The following is a 23887-nucleotide window of genomic DNA, read 5'->3' on the forward strand; positions in this document are numbered from 1 at the left end:
CGCGGCAAAACCGCCGGGACGGTTGTCAACCACCGCACTCTCGCGCCGCCCGTGCCGGTGCTCGCCGGTGCTCGCCGGAGACCCTTGGCTTTCCCCGCCCGGTGGAACCGGCGGCGGCCTGTGCACAGCTGCAGCGGCCGCACTGCGTCGCAACTCAAACCGCGGCGACACGGGCAGTCGCCCGACCGGTGGAGGGGGACGGAAAACCAAAAGTGGCAAGAAGAGACGTTTATTGGGGGCTCGGTAAACACGACAAACTTTCAAGAGCCGCACGGACAGATCCTCCAGTCACGTGACTCGTCACACACACACACACAAGAGATGCTCCGGTCACGTGACTGTGGGAGGCCAATCGGGTAGAGCTCGTGACATCACTTGGCTGGCACCTCAAACAGGAATGACATTTGTTGTGATGCTGCTGCTGCTGCTGTTGGCAGTGGTGCACAAATTAACAACTCAACCACATTTTGAATAACCCAAACCGGTAATGGATATACATTTGTAATTTATATGCATACATCAACCCTCGCTGACCCCTCTTCTGGCATTTGCACTCGATGGGCTCACAAGCGACGACATCACATGCATCCCAGCCCGTGTCTATTTGAGACCTCAACAGCAGAGAGGATTTCTCCACATCTCTCTGGCTCTCACCCAATGATGCTGCTGCTGCTGCTGCTCGTCATTGTACTGGTAGGAACCTCCTGGTTACACCAGCCCACAGGGGATCATTGTGTCCGTCAGTTCGTCGTGCATCCAAAAATGGGAGGAGTGGGGCTGGGTGGGGGTGGGAAGGGTGGGGCTGGGTGGGGAGGGGCTGGTCACCCCGTGGTGCCCTTATAAAACTCAAGGTTTAACCTACTCACGCCGGCTTGTGCCCGCCCTCAGTCGGCCATATTTGTGGAATAGACCACGCCGCCGTTGACCCTGGCCATTGACCGAGCAACCCAACGTTCCTACCAGCTCCCTCCGCAGGAGGAATGTGTTAATTTCCGGCAAAACGTCACGGCTACCCGAATTGTAAATGTTGTAGCGGCTTCACTCTCCAACACGCAACGGGTGAGTGCTGAACGAGTAACGAATTGGCACGCTTCGTTTTGTTTACGTGACAAAGCTTTCTAATTGGCTGTGTGTCGGGTCTGACGACACATTCATATTTACCTGATCTAACCTACAAACCTACGATGGATCAATCACATCCGAGGGAACAAAATATCTCAGGCAAAAAAAAGGTTTCAGGAATCTCTTCTTGACAGCAGTAATAAAAAAGCCATCGCCGCATATTTTTGCGTCGGCTGTTGCCATTGCCCGACACGTCGCTCAAACAGTTCTGGTTTTTGTTGTTGTTGTTGTTTACCTTTAACGACAAAGTCACCGAGGTGCTATCGACGAAACGCGTTGAGTTTGCGCCCGGGGCAAAGCAGCCGGGGAGGGGAGTCACGATTGAGGGAGCAGCAGCAGCAGCAGTCACTGCTGAGTCACCTCGTCTGCCCCGAGGGCGAGTGACACGTGGCGTCGGGGTGAGGCCGTAGCCTGGCGATAACGCGATGGTAACGTGGCCGTAGCCTGGCGATAACGCGATGGTAACGTGGCCGTAGCCTGGCGATAACGCGACGGTAACACGGCGGTAGCACGGCAGTCGCGGGGTGAGGCAATGGCAACTCTCTCGACGTTTGGCACTTGCTCAGTTTGACTCTTGCTGTCGGAAAAACGCCGGCCGCCCCCCCCCCCCCCTCGCCCCCCTCACCCATCCCACTACCGAAATTCTCTCCGAGACGTCTCTTAATATTTACAATGGTGGGCAACGACTCTTGACGCACGCCTCCTCGCTTCAAACGAAGAGCGCTAGCCCGCACGTCGGTGCGGTCTCAGTGCTCGCCGTGTCCCTCCAGTCACCACCATCGACCCCTCGCCTCTCTCCCTCTCTCTCGTCTCTCCCCCTCTCTCGTCTCTCCCTCTCTCTCGACCTTTAAAATCCCATTTAACCAGAGGCGGCTGAAACTCACGACCTCGGTAATGGCCGCGGTGGTCACGTGACCATCGCGGTGGTCACGTGACCATCGCGGTGGTCACGTGACCCGGCGAATGACGTGTAAGCTTACGAGCACGAATGATGAGAGCGTGCGGAGTGTACGTGTTTGTGCGCGCGCGAGAGCGTTTTTCCGCACTGCATTAGGCGCATGCAACTGACTGCGTGCGTCTGTAAGCATTTAGCTGCACGTGTGAATGTGTGCGTGTGTAACGGTGTGTGTCCGTGTGTCCCTTCAAAGATGCTCGCTAACAGCACTAGCCCCAACAGCCCGTTAAGGCTATACGGGGGATTTTTGTCTTGGTCTTTGTCCGTGCACACGCACTCACAGAACAGTGGCGCAGTGGTTAGCGCACTGCACTATGAACTCGGTAACCCGAGCTCAGAACAATAGCAATTATCCAAACCTGTCCTGAGCCTTAAATTAGTAACCTGGGGATACAAAGACGGCCAGGCGTGGTGTTGACCACCCACCCCGTCGAGTGCCATGCCGGCCTTAATAGGTGCTCGCTCACAGCTCTTTCCCTGACTATACGGGGGATATTTTCTTGGTTCTTTCGGTAAAGTCACGTAGAAGGGAAATAATACAATAAAATAAACATATTAAAATACAATTTTACTTTCATTCTTTTATTATTTCCCTTCTACATGACTTTACCGAAAGAACCAAGAAGATGAATCCCTGCAGTCACGAAAGCTTTAAATCGACATTTACGCGGGGGATGTTTGTCTTTGCGTGTGCCTGCATACAATATGTACGTGCGTAAGGATATCTTTGCCTGTCTGCGTCTTAACGCGTGTACGTATCCGTGCGTGTCCGTCGCCGTGCATGTGTGTGTGTACGTGTGTGCACGCGTACGTGTGTATGTGCGTGCGTGTGTATGCGCGTGCGTGCAAGCATGTAGCTGTGTGTGCGTGTGTGTGTACGTGTGTGTGCGCATGTGTACGTGTGTACACGCGTACGTGTGTATGTGCGTGCGTGTGTATGCGCGCGCGTGCGTGCGTGCATGTAGCTGTGCGTGCGTGCAGATGGCGGACCTCCTGGCCACTTGCTTCGGGGCGGCCATGGTGCCGCCCCCCTCTCCCCTGCCCCCCCCCCTCTCCCCGTGCCTCCTCCTCTTCAGCGGCCCTCAGGCGTACATGGTGAGCTGCAGCCACTGTCGACGACACACGGGAGTCCACGTCAGCACTTGGGCGTTTTCAGCCACAGACAAAACGTTTGTCGCAGGGCACAATGACGACACCGGTGAAGATGGCGATGAGACGCTGACGATGATGACACCGGCTGTGATGGTGTGCACGTGTGTGTGTGTTGAACTTCTTTGGTGCCGTACGTAGCCAACCGTTCTAATCGGAGGTGCGGCGGGGGGTTGGGGGGGGAAGGACAACAAACTAAACACCAAAAGCGTTTCTAAAGAAATGAGTTTGTCAATCTCGATGATTTAACACATTCCTGCGGAGGGAGCTGCTGGTAGGAACGTTGGGTTGCTCGGTCAATGGCCTGCAGGGTCAACGGCGGCGTGGTGTATTCCGAAAATATGCCCGACTGAGGGCGGGCACAAGCCGGCGTGAGTAGTTTAAACGTTGAGTTTCACAAGGGCACCACGGGGTGACCAGCCCCTCCCCACCCAGCCCCACCCCTCCCACCCCCCACCCTCCCCACCCAGCCCCTCCCCACCCGGCCCCTCCCCATCCAGCCCCACCCTCCCCACCCAGCCCCTCCCTGCACGACGGACGGACGGACACAATAATCCCCTGTGGGCTGGTGTGACCAGGAGGTTCCTACCAGTACAATTTCCATAGCCCGCAGTGGCTTCCCAATATCGCGAGGAAGAGCGTTCCAGACGGCCGAAAAAAGGGCATCTGAAAGCGCCGTGCGTCGCGGTGACCACCGTCTTTGCTCGACGGTGAGCCCAAAGCCGCTACGAGGATGGCCGGAGTTTGCGTGATGATTTAAGCTCCTTGACGAGCTGATGATGATGATGGTAATCATGACGGTAATGATAGTGAAATGCTGATGATGATGAGACATAGATTATAATGATGATGAGGCATTGATGGTGATGATGATGAGACACCGATGGTGATGATGATGAGAGAGATTATGATAATGACGATGCTGATGATGATGGATACACTGACGATGGGTCGCTGATGATGCTGATGAGAAACAAACAAGCGGATCCCCTCCCCCCCCTCCCTCCCCCCCCCTGTCCCTCACCTCCAGCACGTTCAGCTTGATGGTGCCGTCCCCATCCCGGTTGTGAGCTTGGAAGGCGCCTGCGGCACAAACACGCGGTCACACGGGACGACGTCGCCACGCTGGCGCCACGGTCCGCAACTCTAGTCCCGAACTATCAGGAACTCTGTCAGGAACTCTGTCAGGAACTCTATCAGAGACTCTGTCAGGAACTCTGTCAGGAACTCTGTCAGAGACTCTATCAGGAACTCTATCAGGAACTCTGTCAGGAACTCTATCAGAGACTCTGTCAGGAACTCTGTCAGGAACTTTATCAGGAACTCTGTCAGGAACTCTGTCAGGAATTCTGTCAGGAACTCCATCAGGAACTCTGTCAGGAACTCTGTCAGGAACTCTATCAGGAACTCTGTCAGGAACTCTGTCAGGAATTCTGTCAGGAACTCCATCAGGAACTCTGTCAGGAACTCTGTCAGGAACTCCGTCAGGAATTCTGTCAGGAACTCTGTCAGGAATTCTGTCAGGAACTCCATCAGGAACTCTGTCAGGGACTCTGTCAGGAACTCTGTCAGGAATTCTGTCAGGAACTCCATCAGGAACTCTGTCAGGAACTCTGTCAGGAACTCCGTCAGGAATTCTGTCAGGAACTCTGTCAGGAACTCTGTCAGGGACTCTGTCAGGAACTCTATCAGGAACTCTGTCAGGAACTCTGTCAGGAATTCTGTCAGGAATTCTGTCAGGAACTCCATCAGGAACTCTGTCAGGAACTCTGTCAGGAACTCTGTCAGGAACTCTATCAGGAACTCCATCAGGAACTGTCAGGAACTGTCAGGAACTCTGTCAGAGACTATCAGGAACTCTGTCAGAGACTCTGTCCGGCACCGGGCCGCTTCTCTAATAACGATCGCGTTATCTTTCGCGATCGTTATTGGGACGAGCCTGCATGCGATCGTCCACCCGGGGGCTGCCCGGGTGGACGCTCTCGGTAAGCAGACGGGTTCCCCAACCAACCTCGACCCCAGACACCACCTGCTCAGCAGGCCCAAAGCAATCCACTGCTACAACATCGGTGCTCACGCTCGCGACGCACGCAAGCGGGGTGGGGAGCGGTGCCGTAGCTGCCCTACGGACATCTCTCACGGCCAACACCGGTGACGATTATCTGAACCAGTCCCGGGGCCTCCCCTAGGTCGACTCAGCCTCAAACGAGTACCCGGTGCGGCGTGTAGTAAACATCGCCACTGGGGAGACAAAGGCGGCCTCAAGTTTCAAGTTCATGTATTAGGTGTAGCCCTGTGAGCCATTCGGCTCTTGAATCGGGTGCAACCGCAACAAACAGAAAACAAAAACATGAACAAGAAAACATCTTAAAGTGACTATGTGCAAACAGAAAATCCAAGAAAAGACAGCAAAATATTGCAGAAAAATCACCGTACACCAACACCGTGTGCAAAAATCCCAGTGGATTGCAAGTCAAGCAACAATAACAACTACAAGACAACTTAGATTAAGGCCATCAGTCTAACTCTGTACTACAACAAACAAACATGGCCAAACCAAAACACTTTTCGGCGTTGTGCCGGCCACCGATCCCCTCGCGTGCCACGGTGCCGGCCTTCACAGGCGCTGCTACTCGCTAACAGCACTTGCCCCGACAGTCTGTGTGAGGCCGCACGGGGGGGTCTTTGTCTGTGCGCGTACGTACGGAACATGCCGTGCCAGCCTTCACAGGCGCTGCTACTCGCTAACAGCACTTGCCCCGACAGTCTGTGTGAGGCCGCACGGGGGGTCTTTGTCTGTGCGCGTACGTACGGAACATGCCGTGCCAGCCTTCACAGGCGCTGCTACTCGCTAACAGCACTTGCCCCGACAGTCTGTGTGAGGCCGCACGGGGGATCTTTGTCTGTGCGCGTACGTACAGAACATGCCGTGCCAGCCTTCACAGGCGCTGCTACTCGCTAACAGCACTTGCCCCGACAGTCTGTGTGAGGCCGCACGGGGGGGTCTTTGTCTGTGCGCGTACGTACGGAACATGCCGTGCCAGCCTTCACAGGCGCTGCTACTCGCTAACAGCACTTGCCCCGACAGTCTGTGTGAGGCCGCACGGGGGGTCTTTGTCTGTGCGCGTACGTACGGAACATGCCGTGCCAGCCCTCACAGGCGCTGCTACTCGCTAACAGCACTTGCCCCGACAGTCTGTGTGAGGCCGCACGGGGGGTCTTTGTCTGTGCGCGTACGTACGGAACATGCCGTGCCAGCCCTCACAGGCGCTGCTACTCGCTAACAGCACTTGCCCCGACAGTCTGTGTGAGGCCGCACGGGGGGTCTTTGTCTGTGCGCGTACGTACGGAACATGCCGTGCCAGCCCTCACAGGCGCTGCTACTCGCTAACAGCACTTGCCCCGACAGTCTGTGTGAGGCCGCACGGGGGGGTCTTTGTCTGTGCGCGTACGTACGGAACATGCCGTGCCGGCCTTCACAAGCGCTGCTACTCGCTAACAGCACTTGCCCCGACAGTCTGTGTGAGGCCGCACGGGGGGGTCTTTGTCTGTGCGCGTACGTACAGAACATGCCGTGCCAGCCTTCACAGGCGCTGCTACTCGCTAACAGCACTTGCCCCGACAGTCTGTGTGAGGCCGCACGGGGGGTCTTTGTCTGTGCGCGTACGTACGGAACATGCCGTGCCGGCCTTCACAAGCGCTGCTACTCGCTAACAGCACTTGCCCCGACAGTCTGTGTGAGGCCGCACGGGGGGGTCTTTGTCTGTGCGCGTACGTACAGAACATGCCGTGCCAGCCTTCACAGGCGCTGCTACTCGCTAACAGCACTTGCCCCGACAGTCTGTGTGAGGCCGCACGGGGGGTCTTTGTCTGTGCGCGTACGTACGGAACATGCCGTGCCGGCCTTCACAAGCGCTGCTACTCGCTAACAGCACTTGCCCCGACAGTCTGTGTGAGGCCGCACGGGGGATCTTTGTCTGTGCGCGTACGTACGGAACATGGCCTCCAGGCGGACGAGGCAGCAGATGAAGTTGTCGAAGTCGACGTTGCCGTCCTCCTCCGCGTAGCGGAGCGTGATGACGCGCAACAGCTGATCGTTCAGCCTGAAGCCTGGGCAACAGTCACACACACACACAGTCACACATACACACACAGTCACATACACAGAGTCACACACACACACAGTTACATACACAGAGTCACACACACACACAGTCACAGAGTCACACACACACACACACAGTCACAGCGTGATGACGCGTAGCAGCTGATCATTCAGCCTGAAGCCTGGGCACAAACATAAAGACGCAGAGTCACACACACACACAGTCACACACATACAGTCACACAGAGTCACACACACAACAACCGCCATTCGCCACTTAGTGGCGAATGGCGGTTGTTGTTGTTGTTGCGTGCGTGCGTGTCTGCATATATACGTGCGTGCGTATGCTTGTGCGTGCGTGTACATGCGTGTGTGTACGTGTGTGCGTGTAAGTGTGTGCGTGCGTGTCTGCATGTGTGCGTGCCATCCCGTACCGGCGGCTGCCAGGGCGGGTCCCAGCTCCGATGCCGACATGGCACCACTGCGGTCTGCGTCGTACTGCTTGTACAGAGTCTGCAAAGACAAAGATCCCCCGTATAGCCTCGACATACCGTTGGGGCAAGTGCTGTTAGCACCTATGAAGGCCGGCACGGCACACGAGGGGGTGGGTGGTCAGCACCACGCCCGGTCGCCTTTGTCTCCCCAGTGCCGATGTCTACAACACACCGCTCCAGGTACTCGTTTGAGGCCGAGTCGACCTAGGGGGAGGCCCACGACCGGTTCAGATAATCGTCACCGGTATTGGCCGTGAGCGGGTCGACAGTGCAGCTGCGGCACCGCTCCCCACACGCGCGACGCGCTCCCCGAGTGCGTCGCGCAAGTGGATCGCGTTCGGCCTGCCGACCAGATTGCCTGCGGGAATCCGACTCGGGCCGCCGGGAACGTAGCGCGGCGCGCCAACCGCTGCGCCACCACTCCCCGCGACATTCGCACGCACGAACGCACGCACGCACGCACGGCCTCACCTGCCAGCCCTTGATCTTGTTCCACAGGATCTTGAACTCCTCGTAGCCCAGCTTCCCCGTGCCGTCCGACTGCGCTCGAAGGTCAAGGGTCAATCGGCTTCACGACGGCAGGGAGCCGCCACCGCCACTCGGGGCTCTCCCATCGAGCTGTGCCGCCGCGTCGCGCGTCACGCCGATTTATCCGCCCCTCGCTGTCGCGTCGTTCGCGTTACTCAGCGCGCGCGCACGCTCTGTGTCGCGACGAGTCTTGGCAACGTCACGCGTCGTTGAGTTGTTTTGTGTAGCGTTGTGTCACGTGGTGCCGTGCCGTGCCATTTTGTGCCGTGGCATTTTGTTAGGGTGAGGGTTGTGGGCATGTCATTGCGTCACGTCGTGTTGTGTCGTGTCGTTATGTCATGCCGTGTCGTTGTGCCATGGTGTTGTCGTGTTGTTGTCGTGTTGTTGTGTCGTGTTGTTGCGTCATGCCATGTCGTTATGTCATGCCGTATTGTTGTGTTGTCGTGTTGTATCGTTGCCGTGTCGTTGTGTCGTGTTGTTGTGTCATGCCGTGTCGTTGTGCCGTGTTGTTGTCGTGTTATTGTGCCGTGTTGTGTTGTTGTCATTGTGTCGTGTTGTTGTGTCATGCCGTGTCGTTGTGCCGTGTTGTCGTGTTGTGTCGTTGCCGTGTCGTTGTGCCGTGTTGTTGTCGTGTTGTTGTGCCGTGTTGTGTTGTTGTCATTGTGTCGTGTTGTTGTTGTGTTATCGTGTGTTGTCGTGTTGTGTCGTGTCATCATGTGTTGTGCCGTGTTGCCGTGTCGTTGTCGTATTGTTGTCGCGTTGTTGTTGTGTTGTGCCGTGTTGTGTTGTTGTTGTTGTGTTGTCGTGTTGTTGTTGTGTTGTTGTGTCCCCGCTGAGTCAGGATACGTCCATGAGCGCCACCATGCTGCGGCACGACTCGATGCTGAACCCGTCCGTCTTGAGGTCGCGGTCTGAATGAACACGAAGACGACCGCACGGTGACATCGAACACCCCTGGACTCAGCCAGAGCGATCAACTTTAGCGCTCCGGCACCGTCACTTTGCTCCTCAGCAAGTCACCGTTGAGCCTCATCTTTTCCAAAAAAATTGTTATTATATCTTTTTCATTTTTTTATGCAATTTGTTTTTGATACGTTGAATACGCACGCATGTCCGTACGTTGAACTTTATAAGTGCTCGTGAACCGCACCTGTCTGTTGATGTATGTATCGTGTGTATGTGGGACTTCTTTCGTGCCGTACGTAGCCAAACCGTGCTAATCGGAGGTGCGGGGGAAGGACAACAAACTATGGGTGGTGAGTCTGTGGGTCTCTGTGCGATGAGTCTGTGGGTCTCTGTGTGATGAGTCTATGGGTCTCTGTGTGGTGAGTCTGTGGGTCTCTGTGTGATGAGTCTGTGGGTCTCTGTGTGATGAGTCAATGGGTCTCTGTGTGGTGAGTCTGTGGGTCTCTGTGTGGTGAGTCTATGGGTCTCTGTGTGGTGAGTCTGTGGGTCTCTGTGTGATGAGTCAATGGGTCTCTGTGTGGTGAGTCTGTGGGTCTCTGTGTGGTGAGTCTATGGGTCTCTGTGTGGTGAGTCTATGGGTCTCTGTGTGATGAGTCAATGGGTCTCTGTGCGATGAGTCTATGAGTCTCTGTGCGATGAGTCTATGGGTCTCTGTGTGGTGAGTCTGTGGGTCTCTGTGCGATGAGTCTATGGGTCTCTGTGTGATGAGTCTATGGGTCTCTGTGCGATGAGTCTGTGGGTCTCTGTGCGATGAGTCTGTGGGTCTCTGTGTGATGAGTCTATGGGTCTCTGTGTGATGAGTCTGTGGGTCTCTGTGTGATGAGTCAATGGGTCTCTGTGTGGTGAGTCTGTGGGTCTCTGTGTGGTGAGTCTATGGGTCTCTGTGCAATGAGTCAATGGGTCTCTGTGTGATGAGTCTATGGGTCTCTGTGCGATGAGTCTATGGGTCTCTGTGCGATTAGTCTATGCGTCTCTGTGCGGTGAGTCTGTGGGCCTATGTGCGATGAGTCTATGGGTCTCTGTGCGATGAGTCTATGGGTCTCTGTGCGATGAGTCTATGGGTCTCTGTGTGGTGAGTCTGTGGGTCTCTGTGCGATGAGTCTATGGGTCTCTGTGCGATGAGTCTATGGGTCTCTGTGCGATGAGTCTATGGGTCTCTGTGCGATGAGTCTATGGGTCTCTGTGCGGTGAGTCTATGGGTCTCTGTGCGGTGAGTCTATGAGTCTCTGTCCGAGGAGTCTATGGGTCTCTGTGCGATGAGTCTATGGGTCTCTGTGCGATGAGTCTGTGGGTCTCTGTGCGATGAGTCTATGGGTCTCTGTGCGATGAGTCTATGGGTCTCTGTGTAATGAGTCAATGGGTCTCTGTGTGGTGAGTCTGTGGGTCTCTGTGCGATGAGTCTATGGGTCTCTGTGCGATGAGTCTATGGGTCTCTGTGCGATGAGTCTATGGGTCTCTGTGCAATGAGTCTATGGGTCTCTGTGCGATGAGTCTATGGGTCTCTGTGCGATGAGTCTATGGGTCTCTGTGCGATGAGTCTATGGTTCTCTGTGTGATGAGTCTATGGGTCTCTGTGCGATGAGTCTGTGGGTCTCTGTGCGATGAGTCTGTGGGTCTCTGTGCGATGAGTCTGTGGGTCTCTGTGCGATGAGTCTATGGGTCTCTGTGCGATGAGTCTATGGGTCTCTGTGTGATGAGTCAATGGGTCTCTGTGCGATGAGTCTGTGGGTCTCTGTGCGAGGAGTCTATGGGTCTCTGTGCGAGTGAGTCTATGGGTCTCTGTGTGAGGAGTCTATGGGTCTCTGTGCGAGGAGTCTATGGGTCTCTGTGCGATGAGTCTATGGGTCTCTGTGCGAGGAGTCTATGGGTCTCTGTGCGATGAGTCTGTGGGTCTCTGTGCGATGAGTCTGTGGGTCTCTGTGCGATGAGTCTATGGGTCTCTGTGCGATGAGTCTGTGGGTCTCTGTGCGATGAGTCTGTGGGTCTCTGTGCGATGAGTCTGTGGGTCTCTGTGCGATGAGTCTATGGTTCTCTGTGTGATGAGTCTATGGGTCTCTGTGCGATGAGTCTGTGGGTCTCTGTGCGATGAGTCTGTGGGTCTCTGTGCGATGAGTCTGTGGGTCTCTGTGCGATGAGTCTATGGGTCTCTGTGCGATGAGTCTATGGTTCTCTGTGTGATGAGTCTATGGGTCTCTGTGCGATGAGTCTGTGGGTCTCTGTGCGATGAGTCTGTGGGTCTCTGTGCGATGAGTCTGTGGGTCTCTGTGCGATGAGTCTATGGGTCTCTGTGCGATGAGTCTATGGGTCTCTGTGTGATGAGTCAATGGGTCTCTGTGCGATGAGTCTGTGGGTCTCTGTGCGATGAGTCTATGGTTCTCTGTGTGATGAGTCTATGGGTCTCTGTGCGATGAGTCTGTGGGTCTCTGTGCGATGAGTCTGTGGGTCTCTGTGCGATGAGTCTGTGGGTCTCTGTGCGATGAGTCTATGGGTCTCTGTGCGATGAGTCTATGGGTCTCTGTGCGATGAGTCTATGGGTCTCTGTGTGAGTGAGTCTATGGGTCTCTGTGCGAGAAGTCTATGGGTCTCTGTGCGAGGAGTCTATGGGTCTCTGTGCGAGGAGTCTATGGGTCTCTGTGTGAGGAGTCTATGGGTCTCTGTGCGAGGAGTCTATGGGTCTCTGTGCGATGAGTCTATGGGTCTCTGTGCGAGGAGTCTATGGGTCTCTGTGCGAGGAGTCTATGGGTCTCTGTGTGATGAGTCTATGGGTCTCTGTGTGATGAGTCTATGTGTCTCTGTGCGAGGAGTCTATGGGTCTCTGTGTGAGGAGTCTATGGGTCTCTGTGTGAGGAGTCTATGGGTCTCTGTGCGATGAGTCTATGGGTCTCTGTGCGATGAGTCTATGGGTCTCTGTGTGATGAGTCAATGGGTCTCTGTGCGATGAGTCTGTGGGTCTCTGTGCGATGAGTCTATGGTTCTCTGTGTGATGAGTCAATGGGTCTCTGTGCGATGAGTCTGTGGGTCTCTGTGCGATGAGTCTATGGGTCTCTGTGCGATGAGTCTATGGGTCTCTGTGCGATGAGTCTACGGGTCTCTGTATGGTGAGTCTGTGGGTCTCTGTGCGATGAGTCTATGGGTCTCTGTGCGATGAGTCTATGGGTCTCTGTGTGAGTGAGTCTATGGGTCTCTGTGCGAGAAGTCTATGGGTCTCTGTGCGAGGAGTCTATGGGTCTCTGTGCGAGGAGTCTATGGGTCTCTGTGTGAGGAGTCTATGGGTCTCTGTGCGAGGAGTCTATGGGTCTCTGTGCGATGAGTCTATGGGTCTCTGTGCGAGGAGTCTATGGGTCTCTGTGTGATGAGTCTATGGGTCTCTGTGTGATGAGTCTATGTGTCTCTGTGCGAGGAGTCTATGGGTCTCTGTGTGAGGAGTCTATGGGTCTCTGTGTGAGGAGTCTATGGGTCTCTGTGCGAGGAGTCTGTGTGTAAGTTTATGTATGTTATGTTCAACTTCTTTCGGTGGCATATTGGTTAGCGCGCTGCACTACGATCCCTCGCCATGGCCAGCATCATCCGTGAATATTTGAACTGGTTCTGGGCCTCCCCTAGGTAGACTCGGCCCTAAACGAGTAGCTGGTGCCGCGCGTAATCTTCAGCACTGGGGAGACAAAGGCGGCCGGGCGTGGCGCTGGTCACACCAACCCCCCGTGTGCCACGGCGCCGGCCTTCACAGGTGCCGCTCGCTAACAGCACTTGCCCCAACAGTCTGTTGAGGCTACGCGGGGGACCTTTGTCTGCGTGTGTGCGGTCACTCACGTTTGGTGACCACCTTGTTCAGGACTCCCTGCAGCTCCCCAGGGCTGATCTCCATGTCCTAGGGGATGCCCAGGAGATGGACACAGCAGGTCGTTACGCAGACCAAATCAAATCGATGAGTATGGACAGTCCCCGACTTGCAAACATCCACGCTTACGAAAGAGCGTCCAGAAGATATTTATTTTTAACAATCCGTGTGTGTGCACTGCATGTGTGTACCGTGTGTGTGTGCACTGCATGTGTGTACGTACCGTGTATGTGTGTACCGGGTGTGTGTGTGTACCGTGTGTGTGTGTACCGTGTATGTGTACCGTGTGTGTACCGTGTGTGTGTAACGTGTGTGTGTGTAACGTGTGTGTGTGTACCGTGTGTGTGTGTACCGTGTGTGTGTGTACCGTGTGTGTGTGCACTGCATGTGTGTACGTACCGTGTATGTGTGTACCGGGTGTGTGTGTGTACCGTATGTGTGTGTACCGTGTATTTGTACCGTGTGTGTACCGTGTGTGTGTGTACCGTGTGTGTGTGTACCGTGTGTGTGCGTACCGTGTGTGTGTAACGTGTGTACCGTGTGTGTACCGTGTGTGTGTGTACCGTGTGTGTACCGTGTGTGTGTGTAACGTGTGTGTGTACCGTGTATGTGTGTACCGTGTGTGTGTGTAACGTGTGTGTGTGTACCGTGTGTGCGTGTACCGTGTGTGTACTGCGTGTGTGTACTGTACCTCCCCGGCGAGCTGGGTGAACACGCGACGAAACTGAGCGTCTTCATCGCTCTGCAGGGTCGGCTGAACCTTCGGGGGCTGCAACAATGTAAACGACAGACATTGACACAAAGACAAAGATCCCCCGTGTAGCCATCACAGACTCTCGGGGCAAGTGCTGTTAGCGAGTAGCACCTATGAAGGCCGGCACGGCACACGAGGGGGTGGGTGTTCAGAACCACTCCCGGCTCCCCAGTATGTGTACCGTGTATGTATTTACCGTGTGTGTGTGTAACGTGTGTATGTGTGTACCGTGTGTGATTCTGTCACTCCGCCACGGATGGCCGAGCCACCTAGAGCTGCCACGGGCTCTCGAAGTTGAAGTGACCGTGGCGCCCTCTGGCGGCAGCCGTTACTCTCACCTGACGATGCTGAATTGCAATCTCCAGCAGAGGTCGCAAACGGGTTTTGATTCCTTACCCGTACTCGGCCGCACCAGGGTCGCAAACGGGTACCCGTTTCCTACCCGTACCCGTACCCTACCCGAAATGAGTGACAAACGGTAACTCGCCGGTGACTCACAGCCTACCCGTACCCGGCCGCACCAGGGTCGCAAACGGGTACCCGTACCCGTCACGGGTATCGGGTAGGGTACGGGTATCGGGTACCCGGTTGCGACCTCTGATCTCTAGCAAAACGTCGTCCATGAGTACAACTGTCAAACATTTTGCTGGGATTCATCTTCTTGGTTCTTTCGGTAAAGTCACGTGACTTTACCGAAAGAACCAAGAAGATGAATCCCTGCAGTCACGAAAGCTTTAAATCGAAATTTTGCTGGGGCTTTTGCACGCCCCTCCTGTGCGTACGTACGTTGACCGTCTTACCCACCGTACGTAGCCGATGAACCGCATCAACGGACGCGCTGCATTTGCCCCATCAGGCGGCAACTTGATTAGATTGGCTCTGTCGGCTGGTGGAGGTTTATCGCTATAAATTAATCCGTAAAAACAAAGTTTTTCACTATAAATCCTTTATATGCGTGGCGGCTAGAGTCCTCTCGTCCTCTGGCTTGAGATGGCTGCCACCTATGGGTCAGATGATTGCCTGCCACCATTAAGCAATTGGTAATTAAATATTTTAAAAAATTTCCTAAAAGGTCTAACATTTTGGAAAAGAATGTTCACGAAAATAAATTGTCACGCACAACGAGTCTGTGTGCAAAATGTCAGCTCGATTGGATCACGGGAAGTGGGTTAAAAAACGACCGAAAGATTTGCACGGTCGTAAGCGCGCAAGCAAGCAAGTGAACTTAATATAAAGGATTTAAAAAAAACAGTCAAGATACATACACTACGATCCAACACAAAAGGGTCAAATTGTTCAATCGTCACTGCCATCATTTGCAGTACGTCAATAAACCCATTCTAACACTCTTGAGATGAGACGCATTAGACAGACAGTGCGTGCAGTCTGCAAGCAAATACGAGTAATATTAAAGCAAAATTATTGCAACTATTGTGTGTGGGTCATTCCTTCATTTTAATAGGATATTGTCGGCACTACGATAGCTACAGCACCAAGCGCAGTGCATTGTGGGACGCGACATTATAGCTCCATCACACACACTGCATTGTGGGAGGCGGCACTACAGCTACATCACCAAGCGCTGTGCATTGTGGGAGGCGGCACTACAGCTACATCACCAAGCGCTGGGCATTGTGGGAGGCAGCACTACAGCTCCATCACACACACTGCATTATGGGAGGTGGCACGACAGCGACATCACCAAGCGTGGTGCATTGTGTAAATAACCAAGCTCGGTGCATTGTGGGAGGCAGCACTACAGCTCCATCACACACACTGCATTATGGGAGGTGGCACGACAGCGACATCACCAAGCGTGGTGCATTGTGTAAATAACTAAGCTCGGTGCATTGTGGGAGGCAGCACTACAGCTCCATCACACACACTGCATTATGGGAGGTGGCACGACAGCGACATCACCAAGCGCGGTGCATTGTGTAAATAACCAAGCTCGGTGCATTGTGGGAGGCAGCACTACAGCGACATCACCACACACAGTGCATTGTGAGAGGCGGCACTACAGCGATATTATCACACGCACTGCATTATGGGAGGCGCACATGTCAAGCCAACAGCGGGCAGCGAGCGCCAGGGAATTTCGGAAATGTTAACTACCTCGCCTGGTATACAGGCGGTCGTGGGTTCGATCTCAATCCTGACGACTGCTGCTGTATATTTGGAGTCTGCGTCTCGATCTCATCATCATCACGCTGGCTAGGAAATGTTAACTACCTCGCCTGGTCTACAGGAGGTCGTGGGTTCGATCTCAATCCTGACGCCTGCTGCTGTATATTTGGAGTCTGCGTCTCGATCTCATCATGATCACGCTGGCTAGGAGATGTTAACTACCTCGCCTGGTATACAGGAGGTCGTGGGTTCGATTTCAACCCTGACGACTGCTGCTGTATATTTGGAGTCTGCGTTTCGATCTCATCATCATCATCACGGTGGCTAGGAAATGTTAACTACCTCGCCTGGTATACAGGAGGTCGTGGGTTCGATCTCAATCCTGACGCCTGCTGCTGTATATTTGGAGTCTGCGTCTCGATCTCATCATCATCACGCTGGCTAGGAAATGTTAACTACCTCGCCTGGTATACAGGAGGTCGTGGGTTCGATTTCAACCCTGACGACTGCTGCTGTATATTTGAAGTCTGCGTTTCGATCTCATCATCATCATCACGGTGGCTAGGAAATGTTAACTACCTCGCCTGGTATACAGGAGGTCGTGGGTTCGATCTCAATCCTGACGCCTGCTGCTGTATATTTGGAGTTTGCGTGTCTCTCTCATCATCATCATCACGGTGGCTAGGAGATGTTAACTACCTCGCCTGGTATGCAGGAGGTCGTGGGTTCCAGGTGACTAGGAGATGTTAACTACCTCGCCTGGTATTCAGGAGGTCGTGGGTTCCAGGTGACTAGGAGATGTTAACTACCTCGCCTGGTATTTAGGAGGTCGTGGGTTCGATCCCGACCCTGACGCCTGCTGCTGTATATTTTGAGTTTGCGTGTCTCTCTCACCATGGTCGTGTGGATTTTTCTTTGGCTCCTCTGGGTTTTCCCTCCACATTTAGAATCAACGTGCGCTCCAAGGGTATTTGGCTGCTTTAAGTTTCGCTGAGCTATCGTTTGCGATGGCCAGGTCACTTCCGAAATGCCTGTATAGCTCAGCGGAGCCTTACCTGGTGAAAATAATTTGTGATATGCACTACATTTCGATTTAAAGCTTTCGTGACTGCAGGGATTCATATTCTTGGTTCTTTCGGTAAAGTCACGTAGAAAGGAAACAATAAAATAATATAAATATAACATTTTCTTGCTGTGGATTTCACACCTGATGACGATTGCTTGTGTTGCAGTCGGAACGTCGTGAGAATTTTTATTGTTTTATATCAATATCATTTTATTATTTCCCTTCTACGTGATGACTTTACCGAAAGAACAAAAAATATATATGCGCTACAGTTAAACCCCGCGGCGTAGTGTAATCGGCGTGGGCTCCGGTGCATTCCCCGGCACCTGAACCCCTCCGGCCCGTGGGCCCTGGTGCAGTTGCACCGCCTGCACCCTCGCCGGCTACGACGCCGCTAGGGGAGGGAGCCGGGCAAGGAGGGAGCTTCACGTACCCAGCTGTCTTGATTGGAGGAGTCGGCAATCATCTGCTCGTTGGTGGAGGTGGCGACAGGCGACAGGCGGAGAAGAGAGGCAGAGGGAGAGGGGGAAGTAGGGGGGGAGTGGGGGGAGCACAGTGTCGAGAGACAGAGACATGCACAGACAGCCATGCAGACAAAGATCCCCCTTATAGCTCACACAGACTGTTGGGGCAAGTGGTGTTAGCGAGTAGCAGCGCCTATGAAGGCAGGCACGGCGCACGAGGGGGTGGGTGGCCAGCGCCACGCCCGGCCGCCTTTGTCTCCCCGGCGACGATGTTTACTACACACCGCCCCGGGTACTCATTTGAGGCTGAGTCGACCTCGGGGGGGGGGAGGGAGCCCAGGACCGGTTCAGATAATCGTCGCCGCTGTCGGCCGTGAGCGAGAATCGAACTCGGGTCGCCGGGTTCGTAGCGCTAACCGCTGCGCCGCCGCTCCTATACAGACACACACACAGACGCCCGCCCACCAACGGAGAAAGGATACAGCAGAAACCAACATCAAGAACCTCCAGCAAAACCAAAAAGCCAAACAGCAACGAGAGTAGGAACCAGATCCCAAGCTCAGCTCAGCAAGCAGCAGCTGCTCCACCAGGGCGGGCGATGAGGCGGGCGGCCAGGGACCCAAAGCTGCACGGAGCGCCGCCGAAAGTTCGTCACGAGTTCCGTTGAACGCGTCAACAAATCATGCGAGTCATCAAATCATCATCAGCATCAGCCGGCCAGCCTCGATCGATCATCCACCGATTGATCTCTTCGACGGCAGACGATCCAGCGGGCAACTGCGCACGGGCGGATTTCACCGCTCCGTCTCCGGCGATGGGACGTCCTCCGGGGCACGCCCCGTCGCCTCGGCTGCCACTCCCCTCGTCAGCAGTCGTCACCCACGGCAACAGTTCCCCCTCTCGCCCCCTTCTACCCGCCGTGTGTGCGGCATTCTCACAAAGCTTGACGCGATCCTCCTATCCGCCGGAGCCTCCAAAGCGCCGGATCACCAGCATCCCCGATCGATACGCCCGGGTTTAGATGCTCAGTTGTGCCGGACGTGTCAGTTGTGCTGGCCGTGTCATGTCAGTTGTACCGGCTGTGTCAGTTGTACTGGCCGTGTCAGTTGTACTGGCCGTGTCAGTTGTACTGGCCGTGTCAGTTGTACTGGCTGTGTCAGTTGTGTCGGCCGTGTCAGTTGTACTGGCCGTGTCAGTTGTACTGGCCGTGTCAGTTGTACTGGCCGTGTCAGTTGTAACCAGCCATGTCATGTCAGTTGTAACGGCCGTGTCAGTTTTACCTGCTGCATGGCCTACATCAACTACATCAGTTGCGTGTGCGCGTCGACTTTGCTATATCGGCTGTTGTGGCTTTATCGGCCGTGTCACCTCTCGTTGGCTCCATCAGCCGCATGAGGAGCTGCACTTGAGTGAGTTGGCCGTGTCGGCTGCGTTCGCCGTCAGCTACGTCGGCTGTGCGAACTCGCACGCGCGATTCACCTACGTCGGCCCTGCTCGCCTGCGAGAGCCAAGCCAGGCTGACGTGCGGCGTCTCGCACAGACTGCTGCGACGATATTAGTCTCCGTGCGAAGGTCTGACCGCTCACCTGAAAGAACTGCTGCCCGATGTTCCCTCCAATCTCCCTGCGTGGAGAGGGAAAAAGGTGGGAGGGGTGGGCACAGCGGTGTGGGAGAGAATGCATGAATTATGGTACGACGTCGCGCATCCGACCGTGACCGATTAACCGACCGCACGGAGTGGGGGCTTTGTACGTGATAGTGTCAGCGCCCATTTCTACAGACGCTCATGAATCCATAAAACCGAAAATATTCTCACGCCAGGGCCGTATTAGCCAATTATAATGATCAAATAGGCACAGTAGGTATGAAAACTGAAGGGCCTACGAAAAAAGTGACCATGTTTTTTGTTTGTTTTATAAGAAATGTAACCAAGATACCTTCCTCGAATAAATATATTTATAAATAGCAAGGACAGGCACAGTGTTTACACAAAGAGGCAGAGTCATGTCAATCGCTGGTTTTTTTCGTAAGGCGAGAGAGAAATTAAACACCGGAGGATGAAGTTTGAGAAAGAAAAAAATTCCGTTCCAAAATCAGCAAAATAAACATCTCGAAGTGCTGTTTTTTTGCACAATCAAGCGGAGTAACAGTCGTGATTCTACAGAGTTGCCATCGTCAAAACAAAAGTGCCCAAGCCCCTACAACAGGAGTGGGGGACCTTATTTCTGCCAAGGGCCATTTGGATATTAATAACATCATTCGCGGGCCATACTAAATTATCAACTTAAAAATTTGCCGGTTATATTTGGCCAAACATTTAAACACATTCCTGCGGAGGGAGCTGGTAGGAACGTTGGGTTGCTCGGTCAATGGCCAGGGTCAACGGCGGCGTGGTGTATTCCGCAAATATGGCCGACTGTGAGGGCGGGCACAAGCCGGCGTGATTAGGTTAAACGTTGAGTTTTATAAGAGCACCACCGGGTGACCAGCCCCTCCCCACCCTCCCCTCCCCACCCAGCCCCTCCCCACCCTCCCCACCCATTTTTGGATGCACGACGGACGGACACAATAATCCCCTGTGGGCTGGTGGAACCAGGTGGTTCCTACCAGTATTAACTCATCCCTAATGTGATGGCTGGAACTGCTTCTCTTTGGCGAGGCGTGTGATGATGTTAGCTGGTGTTGATGATGTTGCTGCTACTCGCAACTGCTTTTCCAGGTTTGCTCCTAGATTTATTGAATTTCGAGTCCTGCCTGTGGTTGCCTTGGCAGGGCCAGACCAGACCAGATGATTTCGCGGGCCTCGTACGGCCCGCGGGCCAGACGTTCCCCACCCCTGCCCTGCAAGAACTTTAATCCCACCCTGGTCTCACCCAGCCACGGATTTGCGTTTGTCTGTGTGGGATGGGATCATCCCCCACTCCCCCCGTGTCTAGTTTTGATTCGTGTTTTGCCTTCTCCAATGACTCATGAGTCAGCCACGGCTGCCTCGTCGCCTGCTGTCATTGGCAAGAGCTTTGTGGTTTGCTTTGGTTTGCTTGCGATACAGTTTAAGGCACGTGACGACGCATCCATCCGAAGACGAGATAGAAAACAGCAACAATGTTCGGCTCACACAACTGCGTTCGTGCGTTGCGTCAAGCGGAGACGCTGCACAGGTTTAAAATGTAGCGATCAGCCAGCGCAGGTTTGGTGAAACAAAGCATCACAACAGTTTACAACTTTGGATACGTTATGGGTAACTAACATTACATGCTGTGAGAAAAATAAGAATAGTTTTCTACCCTTTCTGGCAATAAAACAGGATGGTGTTAAGGTGTTCAAACCACATGGTACTTTTATGGTGAACAACGCAAACCAACAAGGCTCTAAATTTCGATTTAAAGCTTTCGCGACTGCAGGGATTCATATTCTTGGTTCTTTCGGTAAAGTCACGTAAAAGGGAAATAATAAAATAATAAAAATATAAATGTGTAGTGTATAGTGGTGTAGTGTATAGTAGTGTAGTGTATAGTAGTGTATAGTGTAGTGTGTATAGTGTAGTGTATAGTAGTGTATAGTGCAGTGTATAGTGTAGTGTGTAGTGTATAGTGTAGTGTATAGTGTAGTGTATAGTAGTGTAGTGTATAGTAGTGTATAGTCTAGTGTATAGTGTAGTGTACAGTGTAGTATAGTAGTGTAGTGTATAGTGTAGTATATAGTGTAGTATACTAGTACAGCACTAACCGGTGTGTTGGAGAGCCAAGCCACAACATTCACAATCGGAGCACGACGTTTCGCCAATAATTACAACCAGCTTCATCAGGCGACAGCCAGATATGTGGAGAAGTCCACCTGTTTCCTTCCTTATATAGAGGCGTGGATGTGCCGAGTTTAACGACACGTTCATATATTTACGCGATCCAACCCCACAATTATGGATGATATTGGTCGCGAACACACACGCACACACGCGTGTGCGTCCACATGCAAAGTGCACTTACAATTCTAGATTTGAAGCTTTCGTGACTGCAAGGATTCATATTCTTAGGTTTTTTTCGGTAAAGTCACGTAGGTAAAAAATGTAAATTAATCAAAGTAATTTTTTTTTTCATTTAACTTTTATTAATTTAATTTTTTTACCTACGCGACTTTATCGAAAAAACCTAAGAATATGCACTTACAATGCCTGCGTAATTGTGTGGATTGTTTTGAGTTGAGGGTGGGCGTGGGGGCATTGCTGTATAAAGCAATGCCCTGGGCTATGAACGCCAGGTTCTCTTGACAAGCCCAGCAGGACTTACGATGCTAAACACGTAGCCACAAAGACAAAGCTCCCCCATATAGCCTCTAACAGACTGTAGGGGCAAGTGCTGTTAGCGAGTAGCAGCACCTATGAAGGCCGGCACGGCACACGAGGGGGGGGGTGGGTGGCCAGCACCACGCCCGGCCGCCTTTGTCTCCCCAGTGGCGATAGTTACTACACACCGCACCAGGTACTCGTTTGAGGCCGAGTCGACCTAGGGGAGGACCAGGACGGGTTCAGAGATAATCGTCGGTGATTTTGGCCGTGAGCGGGAATGGAACTCGGGTCGCCAGGTTCGTAGTGTAACACTAACCGTTGCACCACCGCTCCCCACACACACAGACACACACAAAGATCCCCCGTATAGCCTTAACAGACTGTAGGGGCAAGTGCTGTTAGCGAGCACCTATTAAGGCCGAGTCAACCTAGGGGGGAGGCCCAGGACCGGTCCAGAGATAATCGTCGCTGTTGGTGGCGAGACGTGGCGAGCTAACCACTGCGCCACCGCTCCCCGCGTTTGCCAATGTCTATTAATGCCACACACGTACACACACACACACACGCATGTTACAGTACAGTACACATGTTACAGTACAGTACACACACAGCAACCCACGAGTTTGCGAGATCCTATTAAGGTGACACGCACACACGCACACGCGTTACAGCACGGCACGACCAACACCGTTAGCGAGCTCCTATTAAGGTCGCGTCAATGGCACAGAGACGCAAACTCACCCCGCCACCGCCTGGATCAAGTTCCCAGCGAAGCGCCCCAGACCGAACATCTTGGCGGCTGAAGGAGGAGGAGGAAGAGGCGATAACGACGAAGATGAAGACGCACGGCGGGTCACTGAACTGGGTATGAGCACGCCCCCACCAACAGCACAAACACCCCCCCCCCCCCAGGGCGCAAGCAAATGGATTCGTCCATGAGCTATGAGTCTTAGCACAAACACCCCCCCCCCCCCAGGGCGCACGCTAATGGATTCGTCCATGGGCTATGAGTCTTAGCACAAACACCCCCCCCCCCCCCCAGGGCGCACGCAAATGGATTCTTCCATGGGCTATGCATCTTAGCACAAACACCCCCCCCCCCCCCCCAGGGCGCACGCTAATGGACTCGCCCGGCACGATAAGATGACCACAACAACTATGTGCTGCAAGAACCCCCCTAAGAAGGGAAATGGACTCTTCCATGGGCTATGCATCTTAGCACAAACACCCCCCCCCCAGGACGCACGCAAATGGACTCGCCCCCACTATAACGACCACAACAACTGTGTGGGTGGCGCCTGATGTGCTACGAACACCCCCCCCCCCTCCCTAAGAAGGGAAATGGACTCGTCCGTTGGCCGTTGATCTTAGATGCTTGTTCATAATTATTCAACGACAAAAATGGTTTGCGAAAGACGCCTCTCCATCAAAAAAAAAACACGCGCTCCCTGCTCGCGGGGCAAATGAACTCGCCCTACGAACGAGTCAACATTTTGGTATGCGAACGACTAAGAAACACCCCCGCGGGAGTAATGAACTCGTCCTTGGGCCGTACTGATTATGGCTGCGAACGGCTAAGAAACACCCCCGCGGAAGTAATGAACTCGCCCTAGTGCCGTACTGACTATGGCTGTGAACGACTAAGAAACACCCCCGCGGGAGTAATGAACTCGTCCTTGGGCCGTACTGATTATGGCTGCGAACGGCTAAGAAACACCCCCGCGGAAGTAATGAACTCGCCCTAGTGCCGTACTGACTATGGCTGTGAACGACTAAGAAACACCCCCGCGGGAGGAATGAACTCGCCCTTGGGCCGTACTGAATATGGCCGTGAACGACTAAGAAACACCCCCGCGGGAGTAATGAACTCGCCCTTGGGCCGTACTGATTATGGCTGTGAACGACTAAGAAACACCCCCGCGGGAGGAATGAACTCGCCCTTGGGTCGTACTGATTATGGATGTGAACGACTAAGAAACACCCCCGCGGGAGGAATGAACTCGCCCTTGGGCCGTACTGATTATGGATGCGAACGAC

At 53.7% G+C, this 23887-nt stretch overlaps 1 protein-coding gene across 2 annotated transcripts; it reads right to left on the reverse strand.

Moving 5' to 3' along the window:
• Nucleotides 1-213: 213 nt before the first annotated feature.
• On the reverse strand, nt 214-22744 carry LOC133356163 (calpain small subunit 1-like). 2 transcript variants are annotated; one of them, XM_061573532.1, is made up of 11 exons: nt 22592-22744; nt 19155-19191; nt 17538-17570; nt 13849-13926; nt 13130-13187; nt 9200-9264; nt 8297-8365; nt 7766-7844; nt 7220-7336; nt 4251-4309; nt 214-3186 (listed from the first exon to the last, which is right to left on the reverse strand). In XM_061573532.1, the coding sequence occupies exons 1-11, from the start codon at nt 22639-22641 to the stop codon at nt 3160-3162; spliced, it is 672 nt and encodes a 223-aa protein (XP_061429516.1). In that variant the 5' UTR covers nt 22642-22744; the 3' UTR covers nt 214-3159. The 2 variants fall into 2 exon arrangements, with proteins under 2 accessions (XP_061429516.1, XP_061429518.1); XM_061573534.1 differs by lacking the exon at nt 17538-17570 and having other exon boundaries at nt 22592-22743.
• Between the last annotated feature and the right edge of the window lie 1143 nt (nt 22745-23887).

The sequence above is a fragment of the Lethenteron reissneri genome, chromosome 53, assembly GCF_015708825.2.
Source record: "Lethenteron reissneri isolate LAM-NWPU_2019-01 chromosome 53, ASM1570882v1, whole genome shotgun sequence".
In the NCBI taxonomy this organism is placed as follows: domain Eukaryota; kingdom Metazoa; phylum Chordata; class Hyperoartia; order Petromyzontiformes; family Petromyzontidae; genus Lethenteron; species Lethenteron reissneri.

Excerpts from the sequence above, each read along its gene's own strand:
- LOC133356163 (XM_061573532.1), bottom strand. The coding sequence starts at position 22,641 with ATGTTCGGTCTGGGGCGCTTCGCTGGGAACTTGATCCAGGCGGTGGCG. Across the intron at positions 9,265-13,129 it reads GAACAAGGTGGTCACCAAAC|ACCGCGACCTCAAGACGGAC; the intron begins GTGAGTGACCGC and ends GTGTTCATTCAG. Across the intron at positions 7,845-8,296 it reads ACAAGATCAAGGGCTGGCAG|ACTCTGTACAAGCAGTACGA; the intron begins GTGAGGCCGTGC and ends TTGTCTTTGCAG.